Genomic DNA, 20,895 nt, shown 5'->3' on the forward strand with positions numbered 1-20,895 from the left:
AGACCGGAGGATATTTTCAGGTAGAGATGGCAATTGAAACCTGTCCTTCTCCTTCACCACAGAAATGTGCAAATCACCATCTAAACAACTCATTTTGGGAAACACACTTTGTGTTTTCCTAAAGTTAAAATAAGGTACATTTGGAAAAAAAAAGGTTGATACATTACATAATCCCCCCTGCAACCCGACCGACGGATTAACATGTTGCCTTTAGTAGCATAGGGAACATTTCACTGTTACAAGGAAGAATTAATTCAATTACATTTAAGCAAATTCTGAAAGCAACCATCATCTGGCTGGACCGCTCACTTTCTTTCAAGTCTCACATCAATAACCTGCAGGCCAAAGTTAAGGCCAGGTTGGGGTTCCTTTACCTTAATAATGCTTCATTCACACACTCTGCCAAACATACAATGGTGAAGATGACCATACTCCCTCTGTTTGATTACGGTGATGTCATCAATAAAATTACTTCCAAGTATGCCATTAACAGCCTGGATGCTCTCCACCATCCGTTTTGCCACTGGTGCCCCTTTTTCCATCATTGTGATCTGTATAAACTGATAGGCTGGCCCTCCCTCCACACCAGGCGACTTAATCATTGGTTTCTATTCATCTACAAGACTCTTCTAGGGAAAACACCTCAATACCTCTCCAACCTCTTGCACCTTTCCCATAATAACTACCACCTGAGGTTCAGTGATTTCATTACTCCACCTATTCCAAAGGCTCACACTGTCTTCGGCCAGAATTCATTCAGTTTTGCTGCAGCAAATGATTGGAACTCCCTTCAAAATTCCCTTAAACTTTCAGCTTTCTCATCACTCCATATGTTTAAACAAAAACTACAACATTCCCTTGTTGACTGTTGTACATGTTGACTCCCCTTCTGCTCTCTCTCCATATCTTCTATTAGTTATTTATGCTGTTTTGAACTTAACACACCTCAATGTTGTAAACATCTTGCAGAAAATGACTACTTTAAGTTGTCGCTGCTAAAGGTGGTTCTTCAAGGTACTGAATCATAAAGTGGAAATGGGTTTTCACACACTGCTTCTGTATTTTGTCTCCAGGATTTTGAATATAACATGATATAATATAATGTGTTATTATTCATCTGGAGTTATAGTTACCTAATTCTAAGACCTGGTAAGGACCAGATATGCCAATATCATGAACATTTTTAAGCTAGCACCACTGATACCATGTTAGCATTCATTACAGAAGATAACTGTAACCAGTCTTCTCCTCTCTCAGCAAAGAAGAAAGCTTTTTTTTCCCCCATCAAAATCACCTGGCCATATGGCAAATATAAAACAGATCTTTAAAACCACAAATTAAAACCAACTCCTGCATGTAGAGCGAATTCAAGGGGAAACATTAATCTCTACCCTGGCAAGGGGAAACCTGAATGTTTCCTTCCCAAATGTAAGTTTGTGCTTGACTGAGATGCCTCACAAGTCTCTGCTAGGCCTTGTAAAACGTCAACATTTAAAAGATGGATCAGATTTGAATCCTCACATGTCAAACTGAAAATGCACTGTACATGAATGCAGCAGATACGATCGCTGATGAGACCTTTATTGCATGATCGCTGTTCTGGAGAGATTTCACACGAGCGTAAAGCTAAAAGGAAGTCAGTGAGCTGTTGCAGAGACACGGTGAGCCTTGCAGAGCCTGATCTGCTGTTTTGGCTGGAGAACAGCTGGCCCGTTTCAGAGCTGAGCGCTTGACGGCCTCTTCCTGACCAACGTGGATGTGAGGAGAAACCCCCGGTGTAGAAGCCCAGTTTCCACCCATAATAAGCCTGAACTCAGCACTGTTATCTTAAGGAAACCCTCAGGAGCTGTGAATCGGTCAAACTGCGGATATGACAGGAGTTAGGAGTGTTTTTCTTAGCAAATGGGCTAAATCAAGCCTTCTCCTGAGAAGATTATCACTGGCAGAAGCAGCTCACTTACATCACTGATGAGGTTTTAATAATTTCCTAAAAGAGTCCTGTTCATCGTCGGCAAGTGCACTGACAATATCATCATAGCAAAACTGGAGGTGGCACAAAAGCACTTAGGATCACTTGTAATTAGCTCCTGCTGCTCTGCTTTGTGACCCACTCTGAAACATTAAACCCGTCACTCTTATTTGTTCTGCGTTGTCTTGAATGAATAATAAGACGCAGTTCTCTTTGGGAAGCAAAAAAAAAAATGAGTGCATCGAGTAGGTGGAGAGCAAACCAAAACAAGCAGGTTGATTTTTCCATTTGATAAGACCGCAGTGGGAATTTTCCCTTGTTTGAATATTTACAGTCCAGTGGCATCTGCATGTTCAGGGGTCAGGTTTTTCCAAAACGACTGCATCTCTGTGTGGGAAGGTCATACCTGGGTGAGATGCCTCTCACAGACTGTAAACATTTCCACAGCACATTTTGGCTCGGATAAACCATGAAAAGTGTTTGCTCGTGTTTTGACCAGGTGTTTCATGAAATTTCACACAAAAAGAGGTCTAGTTTTAACACGTGTAGGAGAACCTATAGCCAAGTCGACATGTATTTAGCCCCCTCTCACTCAACGTGAACTTACTAATTAATGTGTTATCACGTGGACTGCTGCGGAGAAGTCAATTCATCATTCACAGTTCATAAGGTTAGGCTAAACTGGAGCTCCTACAGACCTCAAGAATGTGATGAAGCACAAAACTGCTTCACAAAGAACAACTGTAACAGCCAATAACAGCGTTATTAGTCAAAATTTACACCTGGCATGTAAAAGATCGTCAACTTGGTCTCATGGTAACCGTGAGGTAGTCACACGATGACATCAAAACATATTTTCTCATGAACCCGTACATGACTTCAAACTTAATTCAGTAGGAGGCTGTTTTCCGTCTGCAGCTAATTTAGTCTTTTCACCTAGAAAGCTTGAAAAAACTGATATTTCACACACATGTGATAGATGTCGTAAGGGGGGGGGGGTCAATATTAAGGGGAGACATTGAGTGTAAACTTTTCATTCAATTCTGTTCATAGTTTTTGATGTTGAATGTGAGCAGTTTGGATTCAATCAAATTTAAGGGTTCATTTCACTGCTGTGAGACCACAAGATATCTCTGTTGGCGATACCTTAAAACAAATCTACATTTCACACACTGGGGTATTGCCCAACTTTAAAGCATTTTGTTGGGTTTTATCCTACCTTAGTGGGCAAAAGAAAAGATTTTTTTTGTGCAGTATTATTGACCAATCACGTTTTGTGAGTATTGTTTCACTACTGTCCAACTATTTAGCATATTGTTTTTTTTTAACTTTGATCTTGTATCTTCAAATCCTTCCCTGGCTGGGATCAGTCATCCGGACATCCGCTGGCTACACTGGAAGGCCCAAAACATTGGCTATTGTCCCCAAAGATAAGCCATCAGACGATGAGGGTCACCAGCCTTTGAAATGGAGGCCTTTCCTTGACAGTGGCTTACCTCCCAGCACTCTTCTTTCATAGTCAAAACAGACATGCATATGGTCCTGATTTTCATTTCAGTGACTAGCCGTTGATTGGGGAGAGTGCCAACCGCTGTGGCGCTGATGTGCTGTTTAAACTCAAGGCATGCTCTTACTGCCTTGACAGATTTTATGTTTTGAGTTTGTTTTTTTTCCCTGTCTGTTTCATGTTATTGAAATGCTAAACCTTTTTTCCTTTGCACGGGGGATTTCTCGAAACAGAAAACACTGCTGTCATTGGAAGCTCGGTGTTCAAATAAAGGTGTCAAATCAAATCACTTCACACCGGCTGCGAACAGGACTGAGAACATGCCTTCCAACAAGTCTGCTGCCTTTCAACCGGAGAGTGAATGCATTCTTTTAGAGCCGGCGGAGCCAGGACACGGAAAAGAGACCCACGATGCACTTGGTGGGAGCGAGCAGCTCTCTTCCAGCTCATAATGTGACACTGTGAAGCACACAGCGACAGCACCTACATCATCTGTCAGAAGGGAAATGTGTCATGCATATTTGCGAGTTTGAACACCGTCTGCAGTCTTGAGAAACTTTTGTTCATGTTTCTTCATTGCCTTACTCCATTTCTCATGACTCCAGCCTTCGTTCGGTTACGACTACTGGGCCACTGCTTTGAAGCGGTCTTAGTGACTCCATATTACTGATTTCCCGTCAAGACTCAATGGCTTGGCCAGGAGCACACACCTGTTATCAATTTGTTTGCTCTTGTATGACAAGACTCGTCTGGATTTATTTTCTGATCGCGGCTGTAACTCTTTTTGTTATTCAGTTATAAAAAAAATAAAGGAAAAGTTTTCTAAAGCATACACAGGAAATGGAACAATAGTCATATTTGCTTTACAGGACTCAATTTATCACATTACAACTAATCTTTGTGAGGAAAAAAGAAATATTGGAGCCATATCAGGTCATTGTGGACACTGGGACACTGCTAGCTTTGATCAAAAATATTTTTCTTTCTTTTTATTTTCTTTAACATTGCTTGAGGTTTGAGAGTTGCTCTCCAAACCTCGTGTTCGAGTTCTGACCTTGTCATCTGCTAAAGTGCGTAGCGAGCAGTATGTGCTAAAAGGCAAATAATTGAAAGGAATTACAGAAGATAAATTAGCTTCCCTGTCACTGGGAGATTGCCGAAGTGGAACAAAGAAGAAAAAAAAAAAAACAGGGAGTGGTTTTGACAGTAAAATAACATGGCGGGAAGTAAAGGTGAGAAGGTCAGCGGGTGAGCCAGCAGTCACATGCGCCTTCAACTCTGTGATGTTCAGAGAGGCTCTTCGTATTCAACCCATGTTTGCCTTTATCGTGGCATTAATCAAAAAATGCTTTAACTGAAGATCACAGGGATCTTTTTACGAACCGCTAACAGTTGGTGCATGTTGAGCGAGTTGGACTAATCACAGTAGAGCTGATTTCCTGAAGCGCAGCCCCAAGGTTATCAAAGTAAAACCAGAGTTTCACACTGAAATCGCAAATCTCTTATCCCAAGAAAACTAAACAAACACCCACGTGGCTTCGATGTAACTGATCTGTATTGCTTTAATGTTTTTATTTTCCCCTAGGAACAGGTAAGCCATGACAATATAATGTAAATGATAAGCACAAACAAACTCTGAGACCCTCTTGCACATCCTCGATAGCACATTCATACAACACACAAATCCCACCTGTACAAGGGGTCAACAGAATCTGTTTTTTTTTTTTTTTCAGTCACACAGGTAACTCTTGACTCAAAGCCAACAGGTACAATGCACTTTCGGATGCCTTTTCCTCCTCTTTTCTCTCTCTTCGCAATTTAGATAACATCGAATCACGGCACCTTTCCATCCAAGTGACTACAAAATGGCACGGAGCTTCGCTGAAGACGATTTAAGTGCTCTGTACCTCTTTGCTTTCAATAAAGCGCCACCGTACATTCCCAAAATAGCAACACTGACTGTTAAAAACTGCGGAAAAAAAACGTGACAATGAAACAAACCTTTTAAAAAAAATAACTGTCAAGAAATAAAAGAATAAATAAGAATAAATAAATTGCAGACTGTTGGGGGTGGGGTGGGGGGGTGGAGAAGACACCTTTGGCTGACTGACAAAGCTGCAGCTGTGCAGCTTTAGCATTACGGTGAGACTCCTCCGACTTTATTTACCTCCAGCACTGACACCCATATGAAATTTATGTCACTCCTCTTTTGGTATTGTGAATATAAGTTCTTTGTTTACGTTTATTGGTTTTTCCGTCAGGAACACAGCAGGCTTGTTCTTTTTCTCGAGCAGGGTGACAGAGGTGGACACATTTTTGGAGCGCCGAGAGACGCCAGCAGAAACAAATCGAATAAACACTTTCGTCTTGTGCTGCCCCCCCCCCCCATCCTTGCTGCTTGAGCTGAGCAAAGTGTGTGAATTAAAAAAGGGAAAGGGGAAACTGGGAAGCTGTTGAGTACAAAAAAAAAAGCAACATGCGGCCTGCAGTCAGCATAGATGGAACACGTGTGAATCTTTGGAAAAAAAAAATATAAATAAAAAAAAATCATAATTTGTAATTGTCATGGGTGCAAACAGCTGTTTTCATATTGCATCTGAGTTTGGCTTCTGAACTTCCCTTTTTTTCTTCTTCTTCTAAATTCTACCAGCTACGATGCGTTCACTTCCCGTGAGCTCGTTTCGGCGGCAGGAGACGCACACTTCGCATCCGTTTGTGCAATTCAGTCTCTCTTGGCTTCTATCTAATTCATGCCCGGCCTCCTTCTGAGAGAACACAAAAAGAAAAAAACACGACGAGCCGAAAAAACAAACATATTACATGTACAAAGTAATGTACACCATATATTCAAACACATTTCAAAATCCTCAGACTTTGAAATCATTAGCCAAAATAAGTATATCTTTTTTTTTTTTCCTCAACCCATTATTCTTTGTCTAGACTGTACAATATATGTATATATGAGTAATCATGAGGGACCAAAGCAACAAAAATAAATACTTTTTCGCTATGTCGCCTTGTAAAGTAGCATATCTATGTACATTTATATCAATATCAATTTTTCCCTAGCTTATTGTGAATGGTTGAGCGTGTGTTCAACAAGCAGGCATTGCGCACAGTGGGTTTCTTTTTCTTTTTTTTCTTTTTTCTTTTACCTTAAAAGGTATCTAAAGGTCAATTTCGACAACACCGTGGAAGAAAAAAAAAACAAACAAAAAAAACAAACCCAAAAAACAAACTCTCCTTGATACAGTGAAAGGTAACCCTGGCTCGAATGGACCAAAAATGGGAGGTACAAACAAAAACTTAAAATATAGCATCTCGCCATCATGTGACTACTTCAACAATGGGTTGTCTACTTCTTTTTAGGACTCTGAGAAGAGTACAAAAATGTTGTCTACTTCATGCAGTCTTTGACAAGTCATACAACCTCAGTGTACTTGTCTAAAGGATTTGTTAGTTTTTTCACCCCCCCTCTCCCCTTTTTTATTTATTTTTTTCAGCACACAGCATAGAATGTTTTCAGTGATGTTGAATGTAGCTATGAGGGAGGGGTGCATTGTTTTTTTTTTTGGACAACAACATGCATAAAGAACAGTGCATAGGTCCAGGTCATTTGGGCCAGTCCCTTGTGGTTTCCAGTGTGTTTCAGTGGCAGCGTCCACTAGCAACAGATCCTCTACTGCAAGCAGGTGCCGATGGGAAAAGTCTGAGGGGCAGAATGCAGGCCTGAATGAGTAGCGCCATCTTGTGGACACACAGTCTTCCTCTCTCTGTCTGCCATGCTATCAGGAGCTTGCTGATTTCAAGCGAGGGTTAATCCAGGAAGCGAGGGGGGGGTGTTGACAAAAGCGAGGCTGAGGTGATGCAAATGTGGCTGCACTGACACCAAGTGAGTGTAACCTTTGCGTGGTGCCTTTTTTTTTTTTCCTTTTTTTTTCCTTTTTCGAGTCGGGGTCTGCTATGCACAGTTTAGATCAGTTGTGGTTTCACTGCAGAGCCCTTTCCAACGCACAGCAGACCCCGCAAAACGACCTCTCGAAAGGATTTCACAATGACTTTTTGTGGAAAGTAGAAGAACCAAGCTTAAAGATCAAGCTAACATGCATAATGTCTTCAGACACTGTTTTGCTAAGAGCCACTCAAGGCCGACTTTTTTCCTGAAGACGAGTTTGAGAAGAAATCAGATTTTTCTTTTTTCTTTTTTTTTTTTTGTTTCTTTTGTTCAACAATTCATCTTTTAAAAAGAGGAAATAATAATGGCTTAATAGCTACGTCATTCTTGCACTTGTATTGCAACTACCTTTGGTAAATCAATCAACATAAATCAACAGAAAACCCTGAAACATACAAGTCCTCACACGTTCCCCCGACTGAACTTAGCATTGTCCTTTTAGTCCGTCAGCTATTTCTCAGAGCACAGGTAGCCCCGGGAAATGCATTTTCTCCCTCGAACGGCCTTCCGTGTTTGTCACGTGCACAGCTCCACTCCCACACGTCCTCTCGCTCCACTACGGATCCAAGCCAAAAACCTTCGAGTAAAGACAACTTTTAAAAAAGACAAACCAGCAAGGCAGAGAGGGAAAACAAAACGAGAGAGAGAGAAAGAGAGTGAGAGAGAGAGAGAGAGAGAGAGAGAGGGGAAACAGAAATAAACCAAGAGGAAACAAGGGGGGGGGCATCATCGAATCCTGGCGAAAAAAAAGACACCAACGTCGACGAAAAAATTGCAAAATTGGCCGCTGCCAATTCGGAGTTTGAGGGTTTCACCGCTTCATCATTTTGGAGACAAAGCTGACGATGGCAGAGGCCGGCTGGTCTGGATCCAGCTCGGCAAACAGGTGGCTGACGTTGTCAGTTGTGCTTCCTTGTTTCCGCGCAACGAACCCAAAAAGCCTGAAAGTTAGACGAAAAAAAAAAAATGCATCTGTAATATTTTGCTGCTATGGTAACATGAGGTCTAACCAGGGCAAGGCGACCCCAAGTTGAACTTTAAACCGTGCCAACTTACCTCACTGAGCCGCCTCCTTCTTTGCCCCATCTACAGACAAAACAAGAAACAAAAGAGGAGTTGATTTGCTTTTAAGTAGTCATCAAAGCAGGTTCTGCTCTGAACAAAAAAGGGGGTTCTTACTTTCTCTCCTGGGGGTCGACGTCACAGTAAGTTACCGTGTTGATGGGATAATGGCGCCTGAAGAAAATCCTGCAGAAAAAACAAATACGAATCGGGTTAGCCCCAGTTTGTGAAAATGCTTTGCAGATAGCGAGTCTGTATATACAGGGCTTGACTAGTGCTTTGAGAAAGATACAACCCCCGTGTTGAAATGTCACTGTGTTACTGCATGTTTACACTTTTTTTCAGTCCTTTCAAATAGATGTTTGCTGCCAAAAAAAAAGAAATGCCTTTAGTATTGTTTCAAAACCCCAATATTCATTTTAGACGTCATATTATAGCTTGTTTAAAATGGGATTAAAAGTATTAAACCATAAGAACCACAGGTCTGTATCCAAAGAAAAAGTTTTGCAGCAAATTAACCATGGGTTGCTTGAACTATTCCATTTCTAATTCTCTTTGTCAGTGTCTCAAGTGGCATATTTTGCTCATTTGAAATGTGGCTTTTCACTTTCGGGGACGTGCCGACTCACTTCCTCTGGCTGTCGGTGAGAGTGATGCCCTGCGTGGACACTTTGAAGTGGACGGTGGTGGCGGCAGGGAGCGGGTTGGTTGCCAACGTCTGACTAATGGCCTTGGCAATCGCCTGAGGCCCCGTGAGAGATTCCATGTCCACCGAGTTGATGTAGAGAAGATTGCACGCTGGAAAACAAACATACACAGACATACTGTTGAATGAAAACTGGGACCGGGATGGAAACGTATGCATGCGGGTGAGTGTGAGCGAATGGAATTCGCAGTGAGGAACTCTTCGGAAAGCGGACGACGGGGAATGTTGGGTTTCGTGAGTCTTTTCATGCACTTCACGGCAGGTAACATGCTACATACAAAATCAACAAGCTCTTTCACATCCTCTCCACAGTCACGTGCAATATACGCTGCATGCCTCTATTTTTCAGCCACTCCATGAAACCACGTTGGCATTCAGTCACAATCCGTGAAGGTGCAAAGCAGTATTTACCATGGGCTTCCTCTGGAACCTTCTGAACTGTTGAGTAAGCGTAACAGTGTTTGGGTAAATGACCTGATGCTGCGAAAGATCCCTTTAACAAGCCAATGTCTTTCAATGTTTAATGTGTTTTATTTTGAAAGCATGCATTCGGTTTTTCATTCCTTAACTGACTTGCCACCGAAGATATCCTTTTTTCCTCCAAAAAACATATATATGCATATATATATTTATATATATGTGTATATAATGATATGGTTTACATGCTTTAATGTCCAAAGAAGACATTTCTTTTTGTACTCCATGTTGCTAGAGCTGTTGCTTCTGTCAATATATGTTTGAAATGCTCAGTTTTACTTCCTCTTTCTTTAAGGCATCTCTCCTGTAAGACAGTCTGCCGTGATTGGTTGAAAACGTTTGGCGCGTGAAGCAGCTGCCAATTCTTTTGTCTCTAGGGAGGCATAATGTTGTTTCCCGTGTTTCGTGATGATGTAGGTAAGCACAGGAAGAAAAAAGCCTGGAAACGAGGAGTTTCAGGCAGTTCTGGGGCAGTGTCTCTTACGGAAGAGATTAACTTTGTGTGGCGTAGGGCTGTAACTAATTTCAACATTTTAGATGCACCATGAAGTCGTAACACATGGAAGAAAAAATGGAAATATCCAAAAAGCCGATCTTTTTTAAATTTTATTCCTGTAAAGCAGTGTTCTTCAACCATGGTCCTCGGGACCCACCGCCCTGCATGTTTTTCGATGTTTCCCCTCTCCACCACACCTGATTCAAATTATCAGCTCGTCATCAAGCTCTGCAGTGGCCTGATAAGGAGCCATTCATTTGAATCAGGTGTGGTGGAGAGGGGAAACATCGAAAACGACCAGGGTTGAAGAACCCTGCCGTAAAGGATGCCTTGTGATGAGATGCAGACGAAGTAAGCTTTGCACGAATAATTCTTACCTGCTCCCTGTTTGAGAAGTTCAACCACCGGATCAGTGGGCGTGGCAAGTTCTAGCGCCTCCTCATTTGGATCTTTGAGTGAGACAGTGAAGTAGATGTCAAACACTTACATCAGCTTAATGCTTCAGAACATACTGTAGATTACAAACAGAGATTGCAGGCGTATAAATGACACATGTGTTTATGTATCTAGTGCAAGATAGCAAATTATTACTCACAGACACATTCACCAAAAACACCATCCCACACCCAACAAATTTTACTGTGCATGAACCACATTTTAAATGATTTGGTCAGTTAATATTCTATAGTTTGTTTTAGCTTATTGATTTGTACAGTAAATGTTTGTGTCAAAGCGTATTTTTCTACATGAAAATACATAAACATATTCACAATGGAGCACAGAGAACGTACAAAATGTTTAAAGCGAGACATCTGACTGATCGATAACATGACTGGGCTCTCAGACAGGTTCTGCGACTGCGAAAAAAACGCTTGTACAAATTCTGGAACTATGAAAACTTTGAAATTCCATCGTCAGCTACTAAAAAGCAACATTTGATGCCAGTGATTTTTTTGGCTCTCGGGTGGCACCGCATTAGAAATAGGTATAGAAATGGTACCGCCCGTTAAAATGGACTGAGCCAGATAGACTGCTGCGTCCTCTGGACTAACCGGCCTGTTATTGCAGTTCAGTTCAAAACGCCTGCTTCTCTGATGGTATGAGGGCACAATTAACGCTTGTGGAACTGGAAAATTGCACTTCGGGAAAGGTGCCAAAAAGGTATCTACAGCCTTTAAAGCATATATGCTCTCATCCATCCAGATGATGTATTTTCCAGGGAAGGTCTTGCATATTTTTTTAGCATACTTCACCTATTACAACCAAAAAAAAATTCAAATCCACGTGCTGGACAGCTTCCCTGCAGTTCAGTCCTTTCACTGACTGAAAATATTTGGAGATATTGTGAAAGTCAAAATAGGTCAAAGAAGAGTCCTATAATGGGACAAACATCCAGCAACTGGTTTCCTCACTTCCCAGATCTATAAGGACTGTTGTGGCAAGACGAGGGGATGCAGCGCAGCGGTAAACATGACTCCGTCTCAGCTTTATAAGATGTTTTGCTGCCAACAAATTGAAGACGAGCCCCTATTTTTTTCATAAAGTAGTAAAATGTCTGACATTCAGCAGTTGATATATTTTCTGCGTTCTATTGCGAAAAGAATACCGCTTTGTGAGATTCGCAAATCGCCACTTTCTGTTTTTGTTTTTTGGAATCGGGGATTGCCCTGCCCTCTCCGCAGGGAGTAGAACAACGTGAGAAATCTTTGTCGAAAGCGAGACACGAGGAAATGGATGAATGCCGACCTTTCGTGGGGATCATAAGCTTGCAGGGCAGAGCCAGAGGGGTCATCGAGTGTTGGTACACCAGAGCAGAGAGACATCCTGCGAACAAAAAAAGGTCTGTTAAACGGGTTCACTTTGATGACAAAAAAACATGGTTAGACGTCAATACATAAAAATGACACCCACCAAAGTAGGGCTCATTGGGACAGCCCTTCAGACGGACACCTTTGGAGCTTGTTTCAATCAGGAAGTGCCTCACGAGCTCGTTTGCCATGTCACCAACTAGCAAAATAAATGGACAAATGAATAGATAGACAGTCTATCAATCAATCCATCCAGAGCAAAAGGAAATACAGTCTACCTTTTTTGTTCTGCTGGACGGTCGGTGGGGGGCAGGCAACCTTCATTGCGAGACCGTAGGCCCCACGGAAAGAATGGCTGTCTCTTATGATGAAAGCCCCGGGCTCTCTATCCTTTAACAGATTGATCGCTGAAAGAGGTAGACAAAGAGCAAAGGAGAGCGGAGGAGAAAAGGAAATCATCGATCAGATCAAAGGAATTAGCGAAGAAGAGATGAAGTGAACCAAAAGCGAAAGAAACGCACAATCAGAGGATCAGGTAGAGGATGGCTGCCTTTGTTCTTGTGTGCTCTGTAAGTCTAACACAAAAGAAAGCCTGAACTCTCACCTTGCTCTCTGGAGATGTCTGGCTTATACCAGAACTTGGAGGTGTCCTGGACAAACTTAACATTCATCTTAATGTCAGGATAACCATCTGTTGGGATGAATATCAACAAAAGAAATTAGAACTGTTTCAGACACAAACCACGAGTGACAAAGCATCCTCTGCGTCTCACCATATATGGACTTTGAGACATCTGGGAGCGTGTGTGAGCCTGACAGGTTTGGCGTGCTGCCGCTGCTGGCTGCCGTTGGCGTCAGGTTTTTGTTGTCTGTCCTCTCTGCGTCTCCGCTGGACATGTGTCTCTTCTCAGGCAGCTGTGGGGAGATGGGGAAGGTGGGCGTAGGAGGCGGCTGGGTGCTGCCCTGACGAGAGGCAGCACCCAACTCATCTGGTGTGCTGTGACCGCTCCCTGCTGTGCGGCGTCCCATCAGCGGGCTCTGGGGCACACCGGCTGCCGCTGTTTTAGGGTTTCGGCCGATCAGAGGACTGGAGGGGACGCCGGCCGGAGGCGGGTGTCTGCCCAGCGATGGACTGGCTTGACCCAAGCGTCTCTGGAGGGCTGGGCTGGGTGGGGTGTTGGTGGCCACTGTGCGGTGGAGGGTGTTGGGGCTGCCGGGGACTGTGTGAACGCCCATGATGTTGACCTGGGAGCCCTCTGGGGAGGCGGGTCTGTGAGGTGCACCTTCTGAAGAGCCAATCCTTCTTCTGTAAAACACAAAAGTACAAATAGATGTTGAGTGTGAAAACCTATTAAACTCAAAATAAAAAAGAAATCAAAATGTTGACTTCTAAAAATGTTTTTTTTTTCCAATACTTCATGAACTCACACAATATAAACCATATATCGAATCACTGTTGGTCTCCTCTGTGCTGACGCTCATACAAAATGGACTAAGGCAAAATGGAGGAATGTGGGCATGCATATTGAAATGAAAACTTCTCTCTCTGGAAATCAGACGCTGCGTCCTCCAAACTAAAGAGGAGAGGAACCATCAGGCTAGTATCAGTGCTCACTTCAAAAGTCTGCACCTCTGATGCTTTGGGGGTGCATTGGTGCCTATGGAACTTTGAATTCGTAGTAAATAGTCAAGATCAAGGTCACATTTATTACCTCAAGCAGCAGCTCATTTGATGAGTTTGAGTGCTCTGACTGGATTATGAACTTGAAGTAATTCTGGGAGACACTGAGGGACCACACCACTTAAAATCTTAAAAACAAACAACTAGACCATGAAACGTTTTCTAAAATGGACGGGACGCCAGTGCAAGGAGACCAGAACAGGAGTGATGCGGTCCCGCCTCTTTTTGCCAATCGGAAGGCGAGCGGCAGCGTTCTGCAGGCGACGGAGGGAGCACTGATCAAGACCAATGCATAAAGAATGAAAATGAACGCACGAATGACCCTTTCCAAGTCATCAAAAGATAAATATGGCTTCACTTTTGCCAGGAGCAGAAGCTGGTGAAAGGAACTTTTAAATGCAAGCTGGTATTGGAGGCGAGGGTAAAACCTTAAGTAAATAACCACATTTAATAGCACTGTTCTAGTCACACACACACACAAACACTCACAAAGCACTTTTTCTATATTTCATGTAGCGTTTTGAGCTCTGCCGTACAAACGCTGATCAAAGCATCTGAGGCAATGAGGGATTCAGTGAGTCGCCGGGCCACTGAACCACAGACTTTCTGAATGGTAGATGACCATTCCTCCTCCTGAGCTACGATGCTCATTCGACTAATTTGGGGAGGAAAGAGGTCCTCCTGATGGTCCTCGCATCCGCCAAGTGAGGGAAGAGGGAGAGTGTTGATAGAAAGATGGTTGAGAGACAGATTTTGCTGGCATCAAAGTCAAAATGAATATGTATCTTTAAACAAACAACCATAATTTCTCAATTTAAACATTTGATGCATTGCTTCTGTACCATTCTCAATTAAATCTGAATTTGAATAATCACTACATCCCAACCATCACATAAAATCACTTTATTGCAATTTCTGCCTCACCTGTAGGCTAATTAGAGAACAGTGACCTAGATAAGGTCATTGTTGTACCTCAGAGCATCATAACCCATGCGAAAAGTAGTCTGACTGGAAAGGCATTTCAAAAAAGAAGAGAGACACGCATACACAAACACACATCTGCTACAGAAGTTGAATTGGAAGTAGTAGAAAAAAACCCACCCATCAACACTGTGGATGGGGCTGCTGGAGGTGAGAGGAGTATTGAACAGATATGGCCTGGAGTCTCCTGAACTTCGGTAGTCTAAGAAGCACAGAGAAAGAACACACAGACACAAACACGAACACAGATTGAAAACCATAGCAAGTCCTGTTAAGTGAGTTACGGACACACTTTAAAAAAAAATCCAGATCAAAATGGGGTGCTGTTATCAAATAAATCACAAAATTATCCATTCAATTCATTTTTAACAGAACAAACATTCCGTGAAAAGCAGAACCGAGAAGGAAAACATTAGGTTGGAGCGAAACATGAGCATGTTGAATATAAAACAGTCTGTTCGGGTCACAGCTACACTGTTTTGTCACAGAAGTGCCCTTACCTTGCTCTCCATCATTAGAATCAGAGTCTGACAGCAAAAATAGACAGAAAGTGTGGCAAGAAGAGGAAGAGAGAAGACGTGTGGAAGAGGAGACAAGGAAGACACGCTTGAGCTCAAACCATGAACATAGAGGCATTTTCCAAGAGTAAGAACAGTTGTGGCCACTAGAGGGCAGCAAAGACTAGCAATATTGAATCCAACCTGCACAGTCAGCTCTAGAGCAAAAGTATGACATAATGCAGTGTTACTGCGCATTGAGGTGATCTGAACCAATTCAAACCATCTGTATACACAAAAACCTTCAATGATGTATACACTGAGAGAAATATTCAAGGTTTTTCATGGTTTTTACATGTTTTTTGGACCTGCACGTACAGAGTTACGCATCAAGTTACGTATATTGTTAGAAGTTGTCAGTAATTTTAACTCGAGCTGAAAAATGCTGACCTGATCCACCGTGTTGATGGGGCTTCAATCCCAACGCTGACAGAGGAGTCTTCGTCAAACCTGGAGTACATCGAGCTGGAAAAAGGAAGGAAAGATATCAGGCGCCGCAGCTAAGATGAGAGCAACATCACAGGTTACACAGAAGCCATGCAAAAAAATGCACAATGAGCAATACGATACATGAAAATACCAAATTCTTTACTCCGGCAACAATATGACTGGATTGAATGGTGAAGACAAAACAGATAAGACTGAATTTATCGCGCTCTTATTAAAAAAGAGTCAAACATGTTATCTTTTAGCTACACTATGCACTTATAGGTTACAATATTCCCCCAAACTACACATAATATAGATATAAAATCTTGATAATACGAAACAAATCATATTGTCTAAGTTAATAAATGATAATTTTCATGTTGCCCTTCTTACACATGCAGCACATTTCCAGCCAATTACAGCTGTATTGCAGAGAATCGGCTTGGAAGTGCATGGCCCATGGATGAAGCAGCCGGCCATTCTAAGTGGCTGCATCTGTACATAAATACTAAAAGACAGGGAAATGTATAACTTGTACATGAATTTCAAATAGCTATATCATTGACTGCAAACACAGTGACGCTTCAGTTGTTTTAACCTCTTTGATTTTCATAAATATGACCGAAAGCTTCATCAGGTTTTAAAACGTGTCCAGAAACGATGCAAACGAATGACAAAAATTATGCCTGTTCGTATTGTTGAATCTGTTCAGACAAATGATCCAACATTACAAATCTGTGACTGACAGAAGTATGTCACCCTTTAGGGTAAAGGGGTTAACATGTAAATGAAATTGGTGCCAGGTGTCTCCAGTAACTGGGATGGCAATCGGGTGTGAGAGGGCGCTCCCTGTTAACTAAAGAAAATGGATCCATCAAAGTGGGATCTTGTGTGGTGCATCGTGGCAGAATAGAAGGTCTTGTTGGTGCTTATCAGGCTGGAAAAGGTCAATCCGCAGGCGGACAGAGGGTATACAAATGGGGGAAATTCAAAACCGTTCTTAGCCTTCGCAGGAGCGATCGACTGACAGCAGGTGTGTGATATTCTTCACGGTCACAAAAGGACCAAGGGTAACTTCTCAGCAGCTTAAGGCTTAATCATAGATTGGCTTGTGTTAATGTTCATGAGTAATTTGATTTGATTAGGTTATGATTGTATTACAATGAACTGGATTCTATTTGGCTTGAATCGGACTGTATCTTGTAATTGCCTTGGTGTGACATTTTTGTTGATTTGGCGCTAAATACATCAGGAAAAATTATGATTTTTTTTTAATTAAATTTTTACACCATCAGTTGAGTAGTGGAGTTTTGTGGTGTTTCATAGCCACTGCTCTCCAAAAAGACAATTTCTGCCTGTCTGCAGCTAGTTAAAGATCACGAGGACAAGCCAAAAAAGCAGCTGACAGGTGATTGTTGACGATAAGACTAAAATACAACTTTCAGTGTTTTGTTTTGGGAACATAACACTCGCAAATTTCAGCATAAGAACCTATGTGAAACACAGCAGTGGTAGTATCATGGTTTGGGCTTGAATTGCTGCATCTGGGCCAGAATGGCTCGTTGTCACTGATGAAACAATGAATTTCAAGTTATACCAAACATGCCATGAATTGTGAAGTCCACATACTTTTGCTACTCATAGATATTTAATAATGGATTGATTTTCTGAAGAAATGACTGGCAATGTCATAAATGTTCCCATTTGTTTTAATTGGTTGTATGCATTCAAGACTTGTGTGAAAATCTGCGAAAGTTTTAGGTCATATCTATGCAGAAATATAAAAAAAACTTAAACTTTCAAGCACCAATGTATCAATAATCCTTTGAGTCTTTCTATTTCTATTTAAGCTCATTTCAAGGTAATAGCAGAGCCGGGTGACAAAGGGATGACTGGAATTCGACCGAGAACATATGTTGACTTTACAGCTGAAGAAGAGGTAGATGAGCATTCATCCACAACACAGTACGTGGTTATGAAAACAGTTGGCATCAAAGCAAAGATTGGAACCAGATGAGACTGTTTCTTCAGAGTCAACAACAGAAAGTAAATCTTAAAGTTGTATTTAGTGTAGCAGATGGAGGGGGTGAAAAAAAACAACAACACACGAATCACCCAAAAAGAGAGTTATTTCCACTTTCTCGCTGGAGCCATTTCAACTGCGATGCTTTTATCAAAGTTGCTGCTGAAGTAACAATCAACTCAAGCCAAATTGCTGAACGGGATCAGTTAAGTTATGGAAAGACATCCAGAATTGTGAAAATAAACTCTTGCAAAGAAACCCAGATCAAAAGCAGGGGCGAGGAATTCACTCCAAGTGCTCACTAAAGTTGGCATGCAGAGGGGCGAGAGGGGTGAAAATGAATCTTCGTACCACGGAACAGCTTCTTACAGGAACAGCTGCATGTTCAGGACTGACTGCAGGAGAGGGGGCAGGGCTGCTTTTAAAAGTGTCCAAAATGTCAACACAATCAGTCACACCGGCCTGCTGAACCAGGTGGTCTGTGCTCCAGCTGAGTCTAACAAAAATATCTATGTGTGGCCTCTTCTTTCAGTTTGCTTCGTTTGTATCTCAAAGATGTAAAGGGAATTTCATAAACAGACTCCTTCTGTGCCGCGAGAATCCAACAGTCCGGTTGCTCGTTAGCGCAGCAGTCATGCAACACTGTGGCGATAACGATATTCAGTTACAGGCAATTGCTCAAACTTTTACATGTTTGATTAGACATTTTACAAAAAACAGGTGGGGTATAAAAACAGGTTAAGAGAGGATCAAAGAGAAAAATATAAAAGTATCCCCATTACGATATGTTTTGAAAGCATTCGTAGACTCTAAAGGTATGTTGCCATTTTCTGTTTGCAAGAACATTTAGTGTGGCAATTAACTTCTTGTTTTTGTAAACTTGCTTTCCAAGGAAAACAGATGTCATGATGACGAAATGTCCCCCGTGTCTTAAGACAACAGGCTTTGCGCACACCTGCTCCGTGCTTGTGTTTATTGTGAGGAGAATGAAAAATACAATGTGAGAGGATGTGGGATCAAGGGCCATTATAATGCTGAAGTCATTTAGCTGCCTGACACCAATTACCACAAACTTAAACAATAACTTTGATTACCTTACTTTTATGTACTGAAACAAAATCATCACCAATATTGCACCATATTTAGATGGTAATATCACATATTTTTACTGTAATTTGAAAATTATTTGACTGACATTAAATTAAGAAATCAGCTATGAAAATCTCTGGATTTTACTGTACATATATATAAAAACTGCAACTCCAACTAAGAAAAAGTTGGGACAGTGATTTTCACGAGTATTTGGACTCTTATTTAATATCAGATAGTTTGAAACCAGATTGTTTCAGATGTTTTCTCTTCAACGTCGTTTAATTTGTTCATATACAATAGTTTTTTTGCATTTTAGGCCTTCAACACATTTCAAAAAAGTTGGGACAGGGGCCAGTAATGAGGTTAGAAAATGTTACTTCAATCAGATGATGTCAAGCTGATATTTAAATCATGATTTGGTTTATAAACGGCATCCATCCATCAAAGGCTGAGTCTTGCATACTGGCAGCAGATCTAGAGGTTGTATGTACATACAAATATGCATGAAAATGAATGAAATGTTCAAAAACAGTGTATCATGAAATGTTTTTAAAATTTGAAGGAACTTTACTGCATAAATGCCCCGACTGCTAGGCTAAGCTGGAAACCTACTATCTTTGATTCTTCAGATCATTCATCAATGACTGATTTAACCACAATGGCAAGGGAGTGAAGCCTCTTAAAACACAATGGTACAGAGTTACATTCCCAATTGCAACTTTCAACTTTATGTTTATGCATTTGTCAGATGCTTTATATCAAAAGCAACTTACAGGTCTTGCCTAAGGACCCCAACTGGAGATACATAGATACCACTACACTATCCTGGGATGTGGTGGTATCTATGGGATTGGAGACTTTAGGGATGGACCATCACACGGTGGAAATGGGTATTTGGTCTTTTCAAATTTCTTAGATTTATTTGGAATAACAGATGCTGACAAAATGACCAAAGACAAAAATAGATAAGAAAAGATAACCAAACAAACTGTTACCAATAAGTCCAAATCCAGAATCTTTCATGGTATGGGGTTGTGTCACTGCCCCTGTCACAAGCCAGTGTAAAACCACATTGGTGCACACATTACAAATGCGTGGTTGAGGAAGAAGAGGGAAAGGGTTCTGGACTGACCTGTTCCAACCTGTTCCCAATGGAGAATGTGTGGAATATTTTGAGTGTTTGCAGGAACAACGGGACCAACTAACACCCAAAAATCTTCATTGCTTGGCATCCTGTGTGGCATCTTTGAAGTGTAGCGAAAAGGAATGGTAATGGTAAAGTGGTCAAAGCTTTACTGTCTAAACTTTTTTGGTAATGTGTTACAGGCCTGTAAATTCCCAAATGGATGTATATTGAAACTGAATGAGGTTGTTGTGACAAAAATCACAAAAAATATTGGACATATGCTGTCAATACTGCAATTTTTATGGTAATGCATAATTTTCAAGAAATGCTTTTTTCACCATGTCTGCATCCTTTGCAGATGGAGGTTTTTTTTTTATCGTCACCTGGTAAACTGAGAAACTTTTTTTTTACAAGATTTTCATAGATCTTTGCACGAAATGTGGTCTTTTAGAGAATCTGTTTTAAAGGCGCCAACCCAAATGAAAGCGCCCACTGAATGTAAACCCTCAGTACCAACTTCTACACCTGTTATGAGTTTCATTGCTCCACATGACTTGTGGTGAATGAACATCATGGATCAAACCTTCACCTGCACCCTGTTCCTGTTGAACTTGTTTGATTTTAATTTATTTTTTTGGCATTCAGCACAGGCTCTTTCTTTTTTTGCCATGGTCAATAGATTTAGATGTACAAGGGGGTCCTTTATGTGGTAGGTGATGCAGCTACAGGTAAAATGTGTGTGGGAGGCTCATGATGGCGAGGAGATGCTCCAATTTTACTTGCTCTTGAGCAGTATGAATCAATTTAAATTAAGCTTAATAAATTTAGATTACAGTTCATTGGTTTATTTTCATTAGTTTAATTTGGAATTCATAATTTTGACCTTTAATCTCAATAGTTTAATTGTGGAGGAATAAACTGAAAAGCCTTTAAAAGAAAATAAATCATAATCTTTAATTTTTGACCCACCTCTTGTAATTTTGAGTAGTATACCTTCAATGTTTTGTTTTTTTTTAAGTTTCCTTT

The 20,895-nt window shown here is 41.3% G+C and overlaps 1 protein-coding gene across 6 annotated transcripts in view; it reads right to left on the minus strand.

Annotated features, from left to right (window-relative positions):
• Nucleotides 1-5,013: 5,013 nt before the first annotated feature.
• The window catches only part of tns1a (tensin 1a), a 103,103-nt gene continuing 87,221 nt past the window's right edge, over nt 5,014-20,895 (minus strand). For 4 of the 6 annotated variants that reach the window (XM_072379426.1, XM_072379395.1, XM_072379404.1 and 1 more), the window contains 14 exons: nt 15,590-15,664; nt 15,143-15,169; nt 14,763-14,844; nt 12,754-13,286; nt 12,585-12,671; nt 12,259-12,387; nt 12,084-12,179; nt 11,919-11,996; nt 10,550-10,621; nt 9,611-9,637; nt 9,123-9,291; nt 8,611-8,679; nt 8,488-8,517; nt 5,014-8,372 (listed from right to left, as the gene is read on the minus strand). In XM_072379426.1, coding sequence (XP_072235527.1) covers nt 8,243-8,372; nt 8,488-8,517; nt 8,611-8,679; nt 9,123-9,291; nt 9,611-9,637; nt 10,550-10,621; nt 11,919-11,996; nt 12,084-12,179; nt 12,259-12,387; nt 12,585-12,671; nt 12,754-13,286; nt 14,763-14,844; nt 15,143-15,169; nt 15,590-15,664 — 1,604 coding nt within the window. In that variant the 3' untranslated portion in view covers nt 5,014-8,242. The remainder of the gene's footprint in view (nt 8,373-8,487; nt 8,518-8,610; nt 8,680-9,122; nt 9,292-9,610; nt 9,638-10,549; nt 10,622-11,918; nt 11,997-12,083; nt 12,180-12,258; nt 12,388-12,584; nt 12,672-12,753; nt 13,287-14,762; nt 14,845-15,142; nt 15,170-15,589; nt 15,665-20,895) is intronic. The other 2 variants (XM_072379410.1, XM_072379416.1) reach the window with 2 other exon arrangements.

This window comes from Leuresthes tenuis, unplaced genomic scaffold (genome assembly GCF_036924035.1).
Source record: "Leuresthes tenuis unplaced genomic scaffold, fLeuTen1.0.hap1 SCAF_1, whole genome shotgun sequence".
Taxonomy (NCBI): Eukaryota; Metazoa; Chordata; class Actinopteri; order Atheriniformes; family Atherinopsidae; genus Leuresthes; species Leuresthes tenuis.